Here is a 19,014-nt window from a genome sequence, read left to right on the forward strand (position 1 = left end):
CTTATCTCTGGGATTCGGAGGTCTATTTAACAATCAGTGCTTTTGCAGTACATGGCCTGAGGAAATCGAAAACATATCTCCTCATCTAAAATCCACAGCTCTGTTAGAGATATTCCCAATAGTAGCAGCTGCCCAGCTATGGGGTCATCTTTGGTCTAAGAAATCAATACTATTTTACTGTGATAATTCAAATACAGTGCATATTATAAATAAAGGACGTTTCGCTTCCCCTCTTATCATGCAATTGCTGCGGCGGCTAGTATGGATTTCAGTCTCTAATAATTTCCTAATACAAGCTCACCACCTACCAGGCATTTTTAATAATGCAGCTGATGCTCCTTCTCGTTTACAAATTTCCAAATTTCACAGTTTGCTGCCCACAGCTTTGCAATATCCAGCAGCAACTCCACAGTTCAATCAGCTGATTTTCAACTAAATCCAACTATTAATAAACTTCTTAATTCATCTCAAGATTATATGGCATCAGCACTTGCCCCATCTACCAGATCCTCGTACTCTACAGGTTGGGCATGTTATGTAACTTTTTGTTTACAAAGCATGATTAATCCTACTTCATTCAACCAGGACTGGATCTTGGCGTTCATAGTGCATGCAAAGGACTCTCTACATCTGGCACCAGCTACAATCAGACTATATTTGTCAGGAATTCAGCATCAATTTCGCTTGATGTTCTACACTCCTCACTCATTTAGAATAGGGGCATCTACTTCAGCTGCAAAAGCCAACATTAACCAGCATTTAGTTAAAAATATGGGGCGCTGGACTTCATCTGTAGTCGAAACTTATATTCGTTCTTCATCATCTGAAATATGCTCCGCACATCAGTCCATTCTGCCTGAGCCACCAAAGATTTCCCCCTAAGAAATAAAATTAAAAGGTTTTTTTTCTTTCCACTGTGCAGAGGGTCTTCACATAGTCATTAGGGTACAGTATACTAACCCCTTTGTCACGTTAAGTGTTTGTGTTCTTTTGTCTAAATGTTTTCTCTTTTTTTCTTTCTTATGCATTGGCGGTTCTCTCTTTTTTCTTCTTCACGTTGCGTCAGCGGGGAGCCGGGGGTCCATCTTTTGGGGGGTTAGTGACTCCACTTTCTCCAACCCTTTGTTAAGCTCTGCTTCATTTACCTCATAGAGGAGGGTTCTCCATGAGTCAGAGGGGACCCCCGGCCAAACCCTTCCATCTGCATGTATGTTTCTTTTGGAATTCTTCTTTCAGGTCTGATGCCTCTATGTGAGGGTCCCCAAGCGGTGGTTTCCCTCATGTTTGTCAGGTCTCCTCAAAGACGGTGGCCCCTCTCCTGTTTGTCGGGTCTCCTCAGCGACGGAACCCCCCTTCTATTATGTTGGGCTTTGAAGAGGCGGAACACCACGTATTATATGTTTTAACAAATACTAACTTTATGTTTTCTTTCCAGTTCGCAAGCCTCTTCGTATGTCGGGTAACCTCAGAGACGATGCCCCTCTCGTATGTCGGGTCACCTCAAAGACGGTAGCCCCCCTCCTGTTTATCGTGTCTATCGAGTAAATTGCTAGTAAATGTTGGGCCTTGAAGAGGCGGAACCCCTCTCTCCATGTGTATATGTTTACTAACTCTGTCAGTAAACACTATCAGGGGCCATAGCTCTGCCCTGTGAAGTTGTTGTTGAAAGATGCTGTGTCTGTGCTCCAGTTACACTTACAGGTACAGGATTGGTTGATTTCATCAATGCAAATTATTGATTGGCTGGTTTTGGTGGATAATAAAATTTATTTGGATCAATTGTGTCTTTGTTTATTATTTACTGTCCAATAGATGTGAACTATGCTTAAAAATACAGCAAGTCAAAAATAAAAATCCTGCATTTGCACAGATTGATTTTAAATTTGATTCACAGTCAGTACTGAGACGTTCCATAAGCGTCTACTGTCTTAGCGCCTGCTAGAACTCGAAGCTGATTGGCTGATGGTACTGAATAGTTTTGTAATGCTTCTTAAACTTGCATGTATATTGCATAGTTTAGCTAGAAGCAGCTTAAGGTTATTTATATAGTGCAAGTTAAGTATTCTGTTTGAACTTTATTTACTCTTTGCCTAGCCTGCTGTAGCAGACAGTAACCCCTTTTTTGTACAGTTTACAGACAGAGAAATAATCTGATACAATTACCATGAAAGCAAATACTGCTGAGCACTGCAGCTCACATTCGATATTATTAGTTAAAAGCTTTTTTTTCCTGTGATTTTTGTTTCCTGAGTGGGGGTTGCTAAACCCATGACTGATGAATGTCTGTCATCTCACTGTTCCATGGAGACAAATATTTCAATTGGAAAAACAAACCAATTAATCGTGTTTCATTTATTTCTAAGTAAATGTAACATTTCAGCAGAAAAGGTCACATCTCTCATTATTGTATTGTTATATAAACAATGAAGAATTAAAATACCCTGTTGGAAAATAATAGCAGCATAATTTTCCACATTATGAAGGATATACAGTGGATTGAAGAGCTTTGCTTTTATTAATGTTAACTGAGCTGACAAGGTGGAACAACTTATCAGTGGAAAGTGTCTTCGAATCCTTTCTAAACGTCTTTCACAGCATCACCGAATGCTAGTGTGCAATGCGGCAGATTTAACAGAAATGGTTGCCAATAAGACATACCTACTGTACTATCAAAACATTTAACTAGTCGATCCACAATGGGTTTTTTTAAGTTGGTATATGTGACCTAATATTAAAACCAATTAAGTAAACATTTCATTGGCATGGCTGCAGAATTGAAGGCTCTGTATCATTTACAGTATTTTCTCTAGACACATGGTTTGAAAGCCTGGGCTGTACAGTATGTCACTTTAGCAAGCATGTGCCATGACTGAAACTCACCCAGTGAAATCTCAATTTGCAGTCCCCTATGTATGAACTCTTATATTAATATTTCTTCCAGAGCGCAAGCAAAAGAATGAAAGAACTTGACAGGCAGCAGTAGTGTTGAAATGTTGTTTTATTGAATGTTGTATAGCCCTAGCAATGCATGAGGTGTAGATCCCAGGATGAAACGCTATCATGTCACTAATACCACCAGCAGTTCCACTATGGGGAGTGTGTTCTGTAGCAGCCACTGTAGGGTGTCCATTACTGGTACAGCTACTGGTTTTCAATATTTAATTTGTTATGTCCTGCTATATCCCCCCATGCTGTGATTTTGAACATAACAAACGCTGGACTGTGGCAAAATTTGGTTAGCGCTGGCCAATCCATGGAAAGTGAAGAATCAGGAGAAAATGACTTCCCAATTAATGTGGAATACTTCTTACCCTGCATATGTTTTCTGTGATTTTTCGATAATAATAAAATATACATTTCTTGTTTGCATTTCACCATGGAGTCCTTTATTGAGTACAGTGCAGAAACTGTATCTGTACAATACAGAATTGCTAAAAGTAATTTATTGTTAAGCGTTATCATTTTGTTTATGTATTTTATAATACGTTTTGATAACTTACGTTACTTGTTAGTTTTCTGTACACTGTCTCCTACATTGTGTCCCTCACAAGCTCCTTATTTATTTTGTGTTGAGTAGCTTCCCAGCAATAGCGTTTGCTTTTTGAAGAGCTGCTTCAAAGAGGTTTCTTTAGCTCAATGGCATACATTTGTCCTGTCTCAAAATCTATTTGAAAATGAAAACAAGGCCACTCCTCAGATTTTTGTCTGACACCTTAATAGGCCCTATAATCAAGCGCTAATGAAATTAACATGAATACATTAATGCCTTGCCCTTTGATGAAAATTGGGTCCTCAGAGTTAATATATCAGCCTCTCTACACCTATTCATTTCTGCCTTGTTGTTTCTTTTATAACCTAGAAACTATTTGTTTACTCTTCCTCACAATTTGCTCTTCATTTTAAGGGCTCATTGAGGTTCAAGGCCACATCACTGGGGCTGTAGCGCCTCAAGGTCATGTCGTGCATCAGCAGTTGAAATGCAGGGCCCACGACTGTCAGTGCTTCTCAACCACAGCTTTCACAGAGACTGTCCTTCTGGTTTCCATAGGTACCAGGTAAAAAGGACCTATTCCCATAGATGAGCCTTCATAACCTGTTTTATATCTTTTCCATTTCCTTTTATATCGCACTTATGGGAACTGTGTGTGCTGGAAGTGCCATTTCTGTAGCTTCTTCCTGATCCAGTAGAATGATCAGTACTTGAAGTCCATACCTACAGAAGCAGTGCTAGGGATGAAGATAACAGTGACAATACATCATTATAAATGTAGTGCAAGAGCATAAAAAAAAGATTGTACAAGGGCTTTTTTGCTGTAGGGCTAAATTGGAATGCTGACACAAGCACTAAGAAAAAGTGACAGACAGACTGCTATCAATAGCTTGTCCGCCTTTGTGTATGAAAACTCTGTCTATGTGTTAAACCTTGTCTCCCTAGAAGCCTACGCTAGGTGACTTGCTTGTATATGTTTGTGATAATAAATAAAAGCGCTTACCTGTATGCTTCCTACCTGCCTGATTGGCAACCTACATCACACTATCAAAGACAAATATTATTATTACGATTTGTGTTTTAGAGAAAGGTAAAGGGGTAGAAGAAATTATCCATATATTTTTACTGAGTGAGACATATGCACACAACAAGGTGTACAGTTAGTTATAGTCCACTGAATACAGCATTTTTTAATGTTAGTATTCAGATAAAGAACCATTTAAAAATAACAACATTAGACATAGTGATTACAAAAGATAAACATCGTAAACAGATGTTCAGAGTTACTTATAGATGTTTTGTGTTCATGACCAGTGAATTGGCGAACCTGGCTTGTTACACAGATTTTAATGGTTAGTGAAATATATTAATAACCTAGTCACTATAATAAATTATCTTAAATTAATGCTGTAATGAAAGCAGTTTATCGCAAAACAGAATAGCAGCTGACACATTTTAAACAACATTGTAGTGTGAGTCACAGTGCAGGAAAGCTTTTTCTTCATCGCTATGAATTACAACTTTATTGTCTCAAATTTATAGGTACGTTTGAAAAAATTTGGGCACATAGCGTAGTTTTGACAGAATAATTACTGTAAAACCAAAAGGCTGTGGTCTGAAATTAGTTGACATTGAACCAAACAACACTTTTTTCATTTTGTTTTTTTAAATTTGGAATCGGCAATTATTTTTCTAATTTTCTCCCCAATCTGGTAAGCCCAATATTTTTTTTATTTCTACCCGGTTCACTGCTGCCACCCCCGCGCTCACTCAGGAGAGACGAAGACGCACACATGCATCCTCCGAAACGTGTGCCGTCAGCCGTCTGCTTCTTTTCAGTCTGCAGTCCCGCCATGCAGCTACCTCAGAGCTACAGTGTCAGAGGACCACGCAGCTCTGGACAAATTACAGGCAGGCCTGCAGGCACCTGGGCAGTCTACAGGGGTCGCTTGTGCGCGGTGAGCCGAGTACATCCTGGCCAACCCAAGCCTTCCCCCACCCGGGCAACACTCGGCCAATTGTGTGCCGCAGCTGGGAGTAGCTGGGAACCAATGCACAGTGGCTGATACGGTGTGATATGCAGAATCAGCATTACGTTTCCAAGTCAGCTTGTAACAGTAATTGTGCCTCGCTCCTTGAGTGTGCACTTGACTTTGTGAAATCATCTCTTACCCTACTTTTAATTTTCTGTGTCCTTTTCTAGGTCAACCCAGATCAAAACCTATTCGTGGGACAATGCACAGGTGATACTGGCTGGTAACAAATGTGACATGGAAGATGAAAGAGTAATCTCCGCTGAGAGGGGCAAGCAGTTAGCAGAACAGCTTGGTAGGCGGATTCGACTTTACCTTTTATTTAGGAATGAGATATAGTAGAATATTAGTAATTGTTATAGTATATTAACACGTACATTTACTTATTTTAGTGATTCATCATTTAATATACCTATTTTTTTTGTCTGATTATCACTAGGCATTTGTAATACAACAAAATATTTGTTATTTGTTTAAGATGATATAATAGAATAAATATCCAGGTAAAAAATAAAAATCAGTATGCAGTTACATATGGGAGCATTAACATTGAAATGATGTAAACAGTGTGTTTTGGTTTCCTGTCATTGACAGTGTAAAGGTATTTACCCTGCCGCATGACAGGAGAGTTTCCGCACCACGCATGACAATACATAAGAATCATAAGAACATTGTGCATGACAACGTGATATTGATGGAGCCTCTAGTGTTAAAGCTGTATTCACTTTTCCACTGAGGTTCTTATCACTGTATTTGGGCTTGTTAAAAAAATGTAATATGCCATTTTAAAGTGTGCAAGTGAGTGTCGTTGCCATGGCATCAAAAGCCTATAACTACCTCCACAGTTTGTTTACAACCACATGTACCCTTGACAAAGGTATGTTAAACATACCAAAATATGCGGAAGTTATCTCTTTTGAGTAAGTATATATATATATATATATATATATATATATATATATATATATATATATATATATATATATATATATATATATATATATATAAACTAGAAATACCGATATTGCTTGCTGCTATTCTAGTGCCCTCTTCTTTCCCTCACTGGTTTATCACAATAACCTAAAGCTAGGACTTAATTTTTTCAAAAGTTTTTTCTCCTCGTCCTCTCATCCACCTCATTTGCAGCTGCATGTTCTAACAACCAACCTTGGCTGGCCTTGAGATCCTGGGCCACACCTTTCCTACAGTCTCTTGCTGATACTATAGCCTTGCTTACTGAATTATTTTAAATATTTTTTAAAAAATATTGAATATTAATTTAATTAGTGTGAACGTTATAGGTCTGTGGTTTTATTTATTTAATGATATACCAATTATCTTAAGCCTTGTATTATTAATTACTAGTTATTTAATATAAATTATTAAATATCACTGACAATTCATTAACAATGTTTACGATTTTGGCCTGATTATTTTTAGTACACTTCACAAGCGAGCTATGGCAAAAAACAAGAATTCACATCACTAAATAATGTAGTGTCAGAATTGAGGGTCTCCAACCCTGTGCGACAAGTCCAAGATATTCTACTGCTGACCGTGGACGGGAGTTCCCAGGTTGCGGCACACAATTGGCCGAGCGTCGCCCGGGTGGGGGAAGGCTTAGGTTGGCCAGGATGTCCTCGGCTCACCGCGCACCAGCAAACCCTGTAGTATGGCCGTGCACCTGCGGGCCTGCCTGTAAGTTGCCCAGTGTTGCGTGGTCCTCTGACACTGTAGCTCTGAGGTAGCTGCATGGCGGGCCTGCAGAGTGAAAAGAAGCAGACGGCTGACAGCACGCGTTTTCGAGGACTCGTGTATCCATCTTCATCTCTCCCGAGTCAGCACGGGGGTGGCAACGGTGGGCTGGGTTGAAATAAAAATAATTAGGCATTTCAAATTGGGGAGAAAATCTGAAAATAATTGGCGATTCCAAATTTAAAAAAAAGAAAACAGCTCACTCACAATTTTTTAGTATTTTAGCTGTTGCCCATTTATACGTTTGCTCTCTCAGATGTCTCATTCGCTGACCCTCATAGCTAGCCTAGCACAAACCACTTAGTTTATATAGGTAGAGCTCTGTGGTATTATATGACTTGTGTAGCTATTTATTTTATTTAATTCCTAATATGGATAAATATACTACATCTGAGATCATTCACTTCTTCCCTCTCGGGACCCTCCATTCACTCATGGAGTAATACTGTATACAGTGAAAACCACATACAGGATACATTTCTACCAGAATGTTATCTTTTTTACAGGATGTATAAATCGCTGCCTTCTACACAGAACCAACTTTAATGTGCATTGTAACCTTCAATTTAAAAATACAAGGTTCTTAAGAAAATGAAAACAAGAGGCATAAACAATACACAGAATTGAAATGGATTTTCTAAATCTCATATTGCTTGAGAAAGATTAATCATGGCGAGCAGTATATTGGCTGTGTAGGTAATCTGTAGAAGGCAGAAACATAAACCTGTATATAATAACAATGTTTTTGTTTGTCTTTGAAGGATTTGAATTCTTTGAAACTAGCGCAAAGGACAACATAAACGTTAAACAGACATTTGAGCAGCTTGTGGACATCATCTGTGACAGGATGTCAGAGAGTTTAGAAACCAACCCTGCTGCCACCGCTGGGAAACTGAACACAAAGCTAACAGAAAACCCTCCTCCGCTACAAGAACCCAACTGTGGCTGTTAATAACTGCGAGCATCTCAGAGGCAGTCGTAATGTGTGTCGTGGCCAAGGTATGAAAACCCTTAGATTTTAGTCTTTAAAATGTTCACTTATCCATATCTTAATAAATGATAAAGAATAAAAAAGTTGCATTTTTGCTGTTATGTACGCAGTGCTGTTCTCTGGAAATGTCTTGTTTTAGTGCACTTAGTGGAGCAGTCAACAAAACTACACAAGGTGATTGTACATACACTAAGAAGTACTTGTCAGTGGTAATATGTCGATTTACATATAACAAAATCATATATTTGTTTATTGTTTTGACTATGACATCAGTAAATTGGTAGACTACCAAATTATGTACCAGTTGGTGATGTTTGTCACTTACAGGCACTGGTAAGTTTCAAAGCAAATCCAATATAGATAAGTTTAATACATTTAGCTTACTCCATTAACATTCATGAAATACTGTAGTTTTCACAAAAAATAATGGCCAAATAAGTAACAAACCCATAAAGGGCGAGTGGCTGTTTAAAGCTATCCACATGAGTGAACTAAACACAGCGCTCCATGTATGTATTCTCTTTATATATCAATATATGGGACAGATATTTTTTAAGCCTACATTAAACAGCTCATTTTTAAAAACTACTTTCCTTATGTAAAGCCACATACTCTCAGTGATGTTTGGACTTGTGCCATTTTGTCGTAGGATATGAAAGCATGCAAGATAGATTCCAAATGAGAACCGAAAAAGGTTGTTCACTCTGTAGCGCTAAATGTGAAAAAGTTCTATAAAGCTAGATTTTGAACCGCTTGTATTAACACATGTGCACACACTTTCTTATATACAGTGCATATATAAGTGCAGTGCAGACTTCTGGCAAACAGTCAAATCTGGTGTTAACCTCAATTTCCAAGTGTATTGAGTAAAACAAAAGCAGACCCTAGGGTTCTATTTAACAAAACAAATGCAGAGGGAAACACACTTTTCTAAAAGGAATAAAACAATTTTAACTGATTAAAACTAACATTTTTAGCATGTTTCTTGCTAGTTTTATATCTTTCAGATAGGGTTATTACAGGCAATTAGGCCTTGGGTTTGCTTGTCAAACAGGGCTCCTAGTTAATACATGTTAGTATGCTTTCTGAATTGGAACAACCTTGTTGGTCTACAGTGTATTTATTTTGTGATTCAGATCAAGCATGATAATGAACTCAAGAAGCATGCTCACATCTCCCAATACAGTAGATGCCAAATAATGAAATCCCTCCCTGGGTGAAAGATGTCTGTAAATTCACATATACAAACTATAACTGTTTGTTTATTTGCAGTAGCTGTACCTAGTTTACCAGAAAAACCTGAATGAATTTAGCATCACTGTTCTTTTACATTTTAAAGTGCACAGGCAATTATCAACATTGACAAAAAATGCAGTGTGGGACTATTTTCTGGCAACCGAATGATGTATGTATATATTCTGCTGGAACTTTTCTGATCATCTGCTTTAGGCTCTGTTGCAAGACTTTTTGATTATGCACTGCAGTATTCCAAGCTTGATTTACTGAGGTCATCTCTCTACATGACAACAATATATTGTTTTTCACTTTCTATTTTTTATTTTTTTATTTTTTTAAACGCTTAATGTGGCTTGTTTGTTTACTGCAGTACCCTGTGTATGAGTTTATGTACTGTATGTATCCGACCTTTGTTAATGTGATTGGTACCTGGGCTCAAACACTGCTGAGTCCTCAACTACTGTTCTGTTTGGCTGTGTTATACCTCAGTGCACTGCAAAATACAAACTACCTGAAAAATGTGTGGCCTTTTAACAGCCTTAGTGTATTAAATAGTATTCACAGTCTCTACATTTCTGCAGTTTGTTTTATTTTTTATTATTATTCATTTACACTACAGCTTTCTAAAAAAGACACTAGGTCACCTTTTTAATTTTTTTTATAGAAGATGACCTTCTGGGATACAGAAAAAGACTATTGTTAAGCATTCATACAGCCATACTTTAGCTTAAAATATATGTAAAATATTTTCTAAAAACCCCACTATTTTAAATCTCTACTTTTATTTGATATTATGCATTTGCCAGTATATTGGTGAAACCCAAATATGGGCCTAAAGTCTCAAAGTTTGTAATGGGTTTCCTTTTTTTAATAGTACGAACTAATGCAATATACTTTGCTCATTTTTTGCTTTACATTTCTCTTTTACTGCCTGTCTGTTGTCTGCTGAGTATTTATTTTGAGTGCATTTCTCTTCATAGATTTCTTAGCATTAGACCCACACTCTGAAAGTAATAGTGATGCATTTCAAGAACAACTACTGAAAACACCTTGGTTTGTCTTTTTTTTTTTTTTGCCATCACAATGCTGTCAGACTTTATAGCCTGTAAAACCCAAATTCATTTCTGTGCAATCCTGTTAATATACTTCCGTTTTTCTACTCTCAACAAACGTGTTTGCTGAAAAGATTAGTAAACACATGTACCAACCTTAATACAGACATGACCATGCAGATTCATTAGCTTTCTAAAAAATATATGATTCTATTTCCCGTAGTTTTCATTCACAATTTTAGTTAGTTTTTAATTAAATGAGCAGCTGAAAAAAAAAAAAAACTGTTTAATGGTACACACATTTTAGAAATAAATTCCAATTTTAAGAATGTTAACGTAAATGGTTTTACTGGCAGACAGTCTGTTGTGTTTGCGTGAAATGAAACTGTGAGAATGGGCATAAGTTTTGAGTGTATTGTCTTAAATGTTGCATGAAATAGTAAATAAGAATAAATGACTTTTTTATAGTTTGTGCAACCTCAGTTCTGAGGAGCAATGGGCCAAGACGTGCAATATATAATGAGCTGTTCCCTGTGTATAATCTGGTGTAACCATGTATATCTGCTGTAATTGTGTGATATTGTGAGTGCCAGTGTGAAAAAATAATTAGAGTTTGGTTTAGTTTGTTGTATAATATTGTACCGTGAAACAACGCATTGCAGGCTTGTAAACTTGACAGCCTGGTGCTAAAAATAGCAGCATCAGGGTTTTTTTTTTGTGTTTTTTTTTTAATTATATGCTTGTGACTTCTCATTAGTTTCTGTGCAGTCAAGTTTGCAGCCCTACAATCAATATTATGTATTGTGGGTGAAATAAAATGTGTGCTTCTACACAAACTATTTCAAAATAATTCAGTTACTGGCATTGCCAGTGTTGTACTTTGATGTATGCCGCTGTAATAGAAGTGAATACTGTAGTACGATAGTATACTCTTCAGGATAATAAATTAGTCCTTTTTAAAAATGATCATTTGAATAAATCTTTACAAATGCATCTGTGAATTAGTGTTAGTATTTGTGTTTTGAACTGTAGAATCTCACCTGGAAGGTCACTTCAGCAGCGTTACTGCAAGTCAAAATACACATTAAGTGGACAATGCAAAGAGTAATCAGATATTATAGTGAGTTTTAAATGTAGGTTCATACCTCTGCATGTTTGAAGCATAACTGCATATATGCCTTTGATTTCCTTTAATGGTAACATTAAGTGAAAACACTGCAACACGTTCGGCTAGATTCTCAGTGAGAATCTGATCCTGAATCAACCCAGTGAAACGCTACCTATTTGCAGATGTTAAAGTTAACTGCCAGCTTCCACTGGCTTGCTTTTAAAAAGCATCTTTGGGCACCTAAATAAGTGAAATGTCTTTAAAACACAAAACAAATCTACTTACTGTGTGATGTCATTGTTATCCTTCCATCATTGCCTCTCTCCAGAGATTTCCAAGAAATAAGCTTACAGCTGATTTTAAGTCAAGTTGTATCCTTGACTTCTATTCTTCTTCTTTTTAAGGCACAATGAAGCACGTACATAGATAGTAGTGCCGACTGGGGAACACCTATCAATACCTTATCAACAGCTGCAATGAGCACTAAGTGATGTTCATGTCCCTTTTATATTTTTACAATATTATTTGTAAATGCTATTTTGAATATTAGATGTAGCTAAACTGGTTAAACTTATTATTATTATTATTATTATTATTATTATTATTATTATTATTATTATTATTATTATTATTATTATTAAAATTAAATAATATTAATAATAAGTCAATTCACCTTTTTTTCTGCCTGTTATTAATTTAGTAAGGTTGTGTATTTAAACCCTGTTGCTATAGTGGCGGTGGCGATATTAAACAGCTGTTTCACAAATATATGTATGTCTTTCTAATATAACCTTGTGGACCTAAACTAATGATATATCATTGTGCACAGTTTTATTCTATTTATCTTGTATGGATTATATTAGAACTGGGTATTTTGTTTGTATGTGAATTATGGACAACAAAAAAAAAAAGTGTTTTTGAGATGATAATAAATATACAGATTGTATTAATGGACTCTTGCGTGTGTGTTTCTGTGATAAGGTCTAGTCTGTGTTGAGTTGGTTTGCTTGTCATTGCAGAGCATTCTGTTCTCATCTTTCCTGTTACTGCGTCAAAACATGTGGTGAGGGGGCGGAATGCCTTTTTCCAGCTGTCAATCTTTTTATTTTCTACATTCCAAATGACTTGCTAGATTTATTTAATACTTCCCCTCTCTTGGCTACTGTATTAAAAAAAATACTCCTGTAATAACTTGTAGTTTATTTTAATAATTCTTACTTATATACTGTATTCCTAGTATTAATTTATTGATTGACAAATTATGCTAGTTTAACACAATGTAATCTGCAAGACAACAAGAAAATGGGCTACTGCTGTATAGATAGACTGTCTGTTCTTCAAAAGGTATTTGTATCATTTCCAAATGAAGCCCCTTCAGTTTGTTAGGAATTAAGCCCCCTTTCCCCCTGGAGTGTTTATAAATGATTCCGGGTTCAGTAACTTTGGAAATTGATTTCAGCCCTTCAAACTCCAGACTGATATCATTTTTCACAGTGTACCCCATTAATGGAACCAAGATTGCTTCTCACCTCACTTCCTCAAAAACAGACTCCTGAATCTGTGCCAGGTATGATTATCTTTCTTATATCCATTTTATCTGAACTCGGCTCATGTTGCTCAGGAGAACAATGCACATGAGTATTGAAGTGATTTTCCATCCAGGCACATAGGCTAAATGCATTGTAGAATCATTCCATTTGCAATGACCCATATTAATGGCAAAAGATGCATACTGTGCAGGAGATATGTGGTAACTGCTAAAATGTTTCCTGTAAAAGAATTGCTGTGAACACAAGGCAATAATGTGTGTGTGTGTTACTTTTTTTCAACAGTAGAAGTTCAAAATAGTAGTAAAGAAAAATCATTTGACTCGATTTAAGTATTAACATTCAATTTAGATATTAATTATATATTAATAATTCAGCACTTTTCTTACTACTGATATTCAACAAGACTGCCCATGCTTAGTCTATACCATTTTTGTGCACTTTAAAATGACCGTGAAATTGATCAAAATCATGCTTTCCACTGATGATATGCTGGCCAATATCAATACCGCAGCAATATTAATAACTGTAACTTCAAAACTTTTCTTGCTGACAAGGTTGCCTTGACACCACATACCAAAGCAATCATCAGAAGAGAATTTAAAAATGTGCTTACGTTGTTTTACTAGCAAAATATTTGCACTTCCAAAAATATGTTGATTTTAAATATCATTTTTAACATATCTCTCCAGTGAGCCCCCTGCTGTTAGTTTCACCAAAATACAGTTTCAGCTTGGCAGTAATGGGCTAAATCCACAAAGCTGTCTACTCCAAATCGTCATTAGCACATTTCTTTCTAAAATAAAAATAAGATGGTCTCCAGCATAACCACAGTCATTTTCAAATGATCAAGTTTAACAAAATTGCGACCCACTTCTCAACTACAGTATAGAATTAATAAAGGAACAAAACAAAAATGTTTTCTCTTTTTATTTGTAGCACGTGAACACTATATCTTTACTTTTATAGCAAAATACATTTGTATCAAACAGAAGTCTTAGGCGAATGTTGAAACAGCGGAGTGACCAATTGTGAAGTGTGTTGTAGAAATAAATCCCGTAGAGGAGATCTGCTTGTAGTGGGGAACACACATGAAGGATTGTGAACTGTTCAGCACTGGGAAAAATAAATTAATTAATAAATAAACAAGCTGAAAAACCAAGGGATATCAAAGGCCAACCCATCCTGCTTGGGGAAAAATTCAACTAAAAACGACTGAATGAACATAACGCCACTCTAGTGAGGCAAACGATATGTGATAAACAAAAAGAGACATTAAAAAAACAACCAAAACACAGTCATACAAAGCATGCCTGTCCTGCACATTTATACTGCATTGAAAACTATAGTTTGAGCTGTTTTAGTCTTCAAAATAAATTTACTATGAGCAACTGACCACAGCAACACCACAGCTGTTACTTTGCACTGCCACTTACAGTATAAGCATGCTAATGGTAGTCTAGGATCTACACTCTCAGAGAGTTTACAGGCTTTGATGGTGAGCTAATGAGCTGGTAATCAGGCTATTTACTGGTTGTCGTGGTAATGTAATGTGCTTTTTTATTTTAAACACACGTCCTGGTGTAACTACCCTAACTGGATAGCAGCAAATCCACGTTCAATACCTGCAGTCTTAAGGAATCGGAAGATTATTAATTATAGTAGAGCATCACATCAACATTTCAAATATACAAGATTCAGTAATGTCTGGCATAAGTTGACCTATTTTACTCAAAGGCACACACCATAGTATATATTCTGCCATATCATGGAAAACATAACATTTACATGCATCAATTTGTGTTTGTCTGACTGAGGAGAAATCTATATCTTTTGTTATATTAAATCTATCCTTTCATATCAAACTATCGGCTGGTTTCACACCCTGATTGTCATTAATTATGTGCTACCTTACCTAAATTAACATTAAGTAGTCCAAGATTAGACAACAAAAAAACTTTTAAATTGACGTTCCAGCCTCTGCATTGAGGGATGATATGCAGGCAGCACTATCATTCCCCTTGTGGAGTCACTGAAGTCCTTGCTTTCCTATGGTTGGTTGTTGAATAATCGCACACAATTCTCACACAAACAGTAGAGTTCTAATGGATCACATTACACATAATGTGGCCTTGTCAATTTGCATACATTTCATACCAGGGGATTATTTAATTTTGTCGACATTCTTCATTTTTTTTAAGCCTGTCAGAGTAGGAGACATTAAATACTGTCAGTCTAATAATAAATAATAGACTAATTCAATTGCTTGTCCGATATTTAATGGCAAGCATCAGCATAAGCCCGCATCATAAATAATCTGACAGCTGTGTGTCCAATGAGGCTCTTGCTTAACAACTGTCTAAAAATAATGATGGCATTAGCTTTGCATATCAGACTCCAAAATATGACCTGGCTAAATGTCTTGCAGCTCAGAAATATAGCTGCTGGCAACACAGTGACCTTTTCTGTCCTGCTAGACAATGAATCACAGAGTCTGTCACCAAACAGTGAACACTGATGTCGTATGCAGAGGATTTATACAGGGCCAGGGCACATACTGAGAAACAAGGCATATGAGCATGCTTGGAAGTGTCCACTTTTAATGTTAAGTTATACACTCAGTAGTAGATTTAAAATAATGTTTGCTTCTTTTAGGAAATAATAGTGTTTAAATAGTGAATATGGTTGTTTTTTGACTTTAACTGTATAAACCATGCACAACATTTTTCCAGTGTTCGCTAAAAGTGGTTGCAAAAAACTGTAAAAATAAAAGACATTATCCAAGATTCATTTATTTTATTTATTATATCTTTAAAGTAATATGTGTTTTTCAGTGATTATTAAGAATCAGATTTGCATGTTTACGTCCCACTCTCATTTGATCTGCATTATTGCACTGTTATTGTTTAGCATATCTGATATGCAGGCAGTCAACAAACTGTGCCAAAAATTGACCTGATGCAGATTGTGTTATTGTGGAAATATTTGACCTCCTGCCTCAGATCAATGCAATTATATATATATATATATATATATATATATATATATATATATATATATATATATATATATATATATATAGGCACCTGAAGCGCTCTCTAAATTTCAAGGTCCTACAGCACTATTACCTCACTGTGCCATGTCTACCCCAGAAATAACTACAATCTAAAACAGTCTCAATGTGATCATTAGGACAGTCTCCCAAGTGTTTCAGGAATGGCAGTGTCTGCAGCAACCCCCCCCCCCCCCCCCCGGAAAACCAGCAACATGTGGAGACACTTAAACTGCAGACGTGTTACAGTGGTCCAGATCACACAAAAATGAATAAACAAATAAACAAATCAACACTGGACAAGTCATACCTTTTCCCTCTCGTTAATGTGCCAGGAGTTAAGCATTGCGTGCTGTTAGAGCCATGCTTCTAGTTACTTTGCTGACATTTTTGCAGCTGGAAATAAAATACTACAATTCTTTTTTGTTGCCACTAGATGGCACTCCTCTAAAATTCAGTCAAAAAATGCTGGTAAAATGAATGTAATGCTTCTGGTTTAATAGTTGCAAGACATCAAGAAATTAATAAGTGTGACCTAATCTTCATTTATGATTCTTTATGACTTAATAGGAATCACCTTATATTGAGTCACTGCATGCAATTAAACAAATTTATATTATTAATCAATTATTGGTTAGTATATATATATAATTAATAGATACTCTATATATATAATTATATATATATATTATATATTATATATATATATATTGCTGGTAGAAATGCATTTACATACAATAGATTTTACATGTCTGCACTGCCATTCCTGCCCCCATTCCTAGTACTGTGTAGAGACAAACCGCCCATCCCCATCTTGTGCAGGATTATCTGAGATGTGAATGATCATTTCTGAATCATGATTGTGCTGCTATGATGAAGTGCTACACCTGAAGACTATACCAGCTTTGTTAAGGTTCCAGGTGAAACACTCCCTTTAAGAGCCCCACACTGTAACATGGCGACAAACCTCTGTGACTCTTCAGAACTAAGTGTCGTGGTAAGTCTAGGGTGTTGCCTCAGTATTCCTAGGGTAAGAATGCAGTTTTCTCTATGTTTATGAACAGTCTACCTGTTAAGAGTAACACTGATGTCAGTCAAAACAAATACATTAAAACAATCTTTTTTTCTTCTTCTCCGTGAAATAAAAAAAAGGATGGTTTCATTAAACTTTTCAGACTTGTAGTGATTGTGTATTTCTTTTATTGTTTAATTACGTCCACTAGCCCTAGGACTATTCTTCTTAAAAAAGCAAGCAACAGTATAATGTGAAACCCTGTGGAGTTAGTTCATGCTGGCACTACATGCAATGAAAAAACAAAACAGCAACAAAAAAACATCAGTTAACTTGGGGGGATCATGAAAATATTTGCATAAATCCATTTTTATTTGTATTTATTTTAGGAGGGGGTTCTACTATGTACTAGTACCATGTGATATGACAGACTAACAGTCAAACATGTCAGGGGGATTTGAGTAATCATCACATCTCTCCATCACTGAGAAAGATGTAGCTTACACAGAGGGGTTTTTAGTTCACTTTTCAAACTGAAAAGTGGTCGCCGCCTCGAACATATGTGGGGATGTGAAAATGACCTATATCACACATTTACAGTGTAGTATATGACATATGCTTTTTTTACTGTTTGATTTTCGTCACTGCAAACCATACAGCATTCCTACAACATTAACAAGGGAACACTGCATACACACATAAATATAGATTTTGAAAATGATAAGAAATCTGATTATTAAAAATATGATGTATTCTGTAACCCTAACACTCACTGTCCACCCTGATGATTTCAGCACATGTGAAGAATTGCTGCCAAGAGTGTATCTCGAGCCTTAGGAATCTGACAGGTGATGTTTCAGAAGTGCAAAACGTTTTTCCAACTTTTAAGGTTACTAACATAATGTAACATACCAATTTCATTTATATAACATCCTTCATGTATAAGCATCCTAGTGCACTTTACAAAAATATTCAGCAAGCCAAAAGAGTTCCAAACTGCTCGCCAGGGAAATGCTACATCCAGGAAATATGTTTTACACTTAATACGGATTGAATCAGCATTCCAGATACACCCTGGAAAAGAGTTCCAAAATGAAGGACCTCCAGAACTAAAAGACCTTGCACCAAGGCTTTTAATCCAGTTTGAGGCCATCATTGGCAGAGCTCAAATTATGAGTTATTTTTTAGGGATTAGGTAACTCACGCAGGCAGGCAGGGCCAGAACCATGAATCAAGGACGCCAACGTAGTGACCTTTAAACTGGGGAAATGTGTGTGCATTCTTGCTGCAGCATGTTGCACTAGATGCAGCCTATTCAATGGGGCAACTGGGAGACCAGCAAACAAGGAGCTGCAATAATCATGTATCCCTCCAAAACATTGTTAAACCTCGTGCCATTCTGGATTACCATTGTGATCAAGCCAGTCTATGTGAATGTGGAATCAGTATTTTACAGAAACAACAAAAAACAACACAGAAACCAGGATTTAGGCAGAATCAACCCATGCTTTTATTTCATCTGTTGCTTATAAAAAACATTTTCAATGAAGGTTCTGAGCATAACTTACGGTACTATCCCATAGACTGTAAGAGATAATGAATCCAATAAAATAATTGTCTTGTGAAACCTCCAGACAAGTTGGCATTCTAAAGACAGAAAAAATTATAGTTGTTCAGGAGTCTTTGTAGTTACAGTTAATGTATTCCTTTTATACAGTTTAAAAACAAAAGCGACCAA

The 19,014-nt window shown here is 36.4% G+C and overlaps 1 protein-coding gene across 1 annotated transcript in view; it reads left to right on the forward strand.

Annotated features, from left to right (window-relative positions):
• The window catches only part of LOC121316790 (ras-related protein Rab-3C-like), a 50,558-nt gene extending 38,309 nt beyond the window's left edge, over positions 1-12,249 (forward strand). The window contains exons 4-5 of the mRNA XM_041251993.1: positions 5,694-5,818; positions 8,040-12,249. Of these exons, the coding sequence (XP_041107927.1) occupies positions 5,694-5,818; positions 8,040-8,230 (316 nt within the window). The 3' untranslated portion in view covers positions 8,231-12,249. The remainder of the gene's footprint in view (positions 1-5,693; positions 5,819-8,039) is intronic.
• Positions 12,250-19,014: the final 6,765 nt, after the last annotated feature.

This window comes from Polyodon spathula, chromosome 1, assembly GCF_017654505.1.
Source record: "Polyodon spathula isolate WHYD16114869_AA chromosome 1, ASM1765450v1, whole genome shotgun sequence".
In the NCBI taxonomy this organism is placed as follows: domain Eukaryota; kingdom Metazoa; phylum Chordata; class Actinopteri; order Acipenseriformes; family Polyodontidae; genus Polyodon; species Polyodon spathula.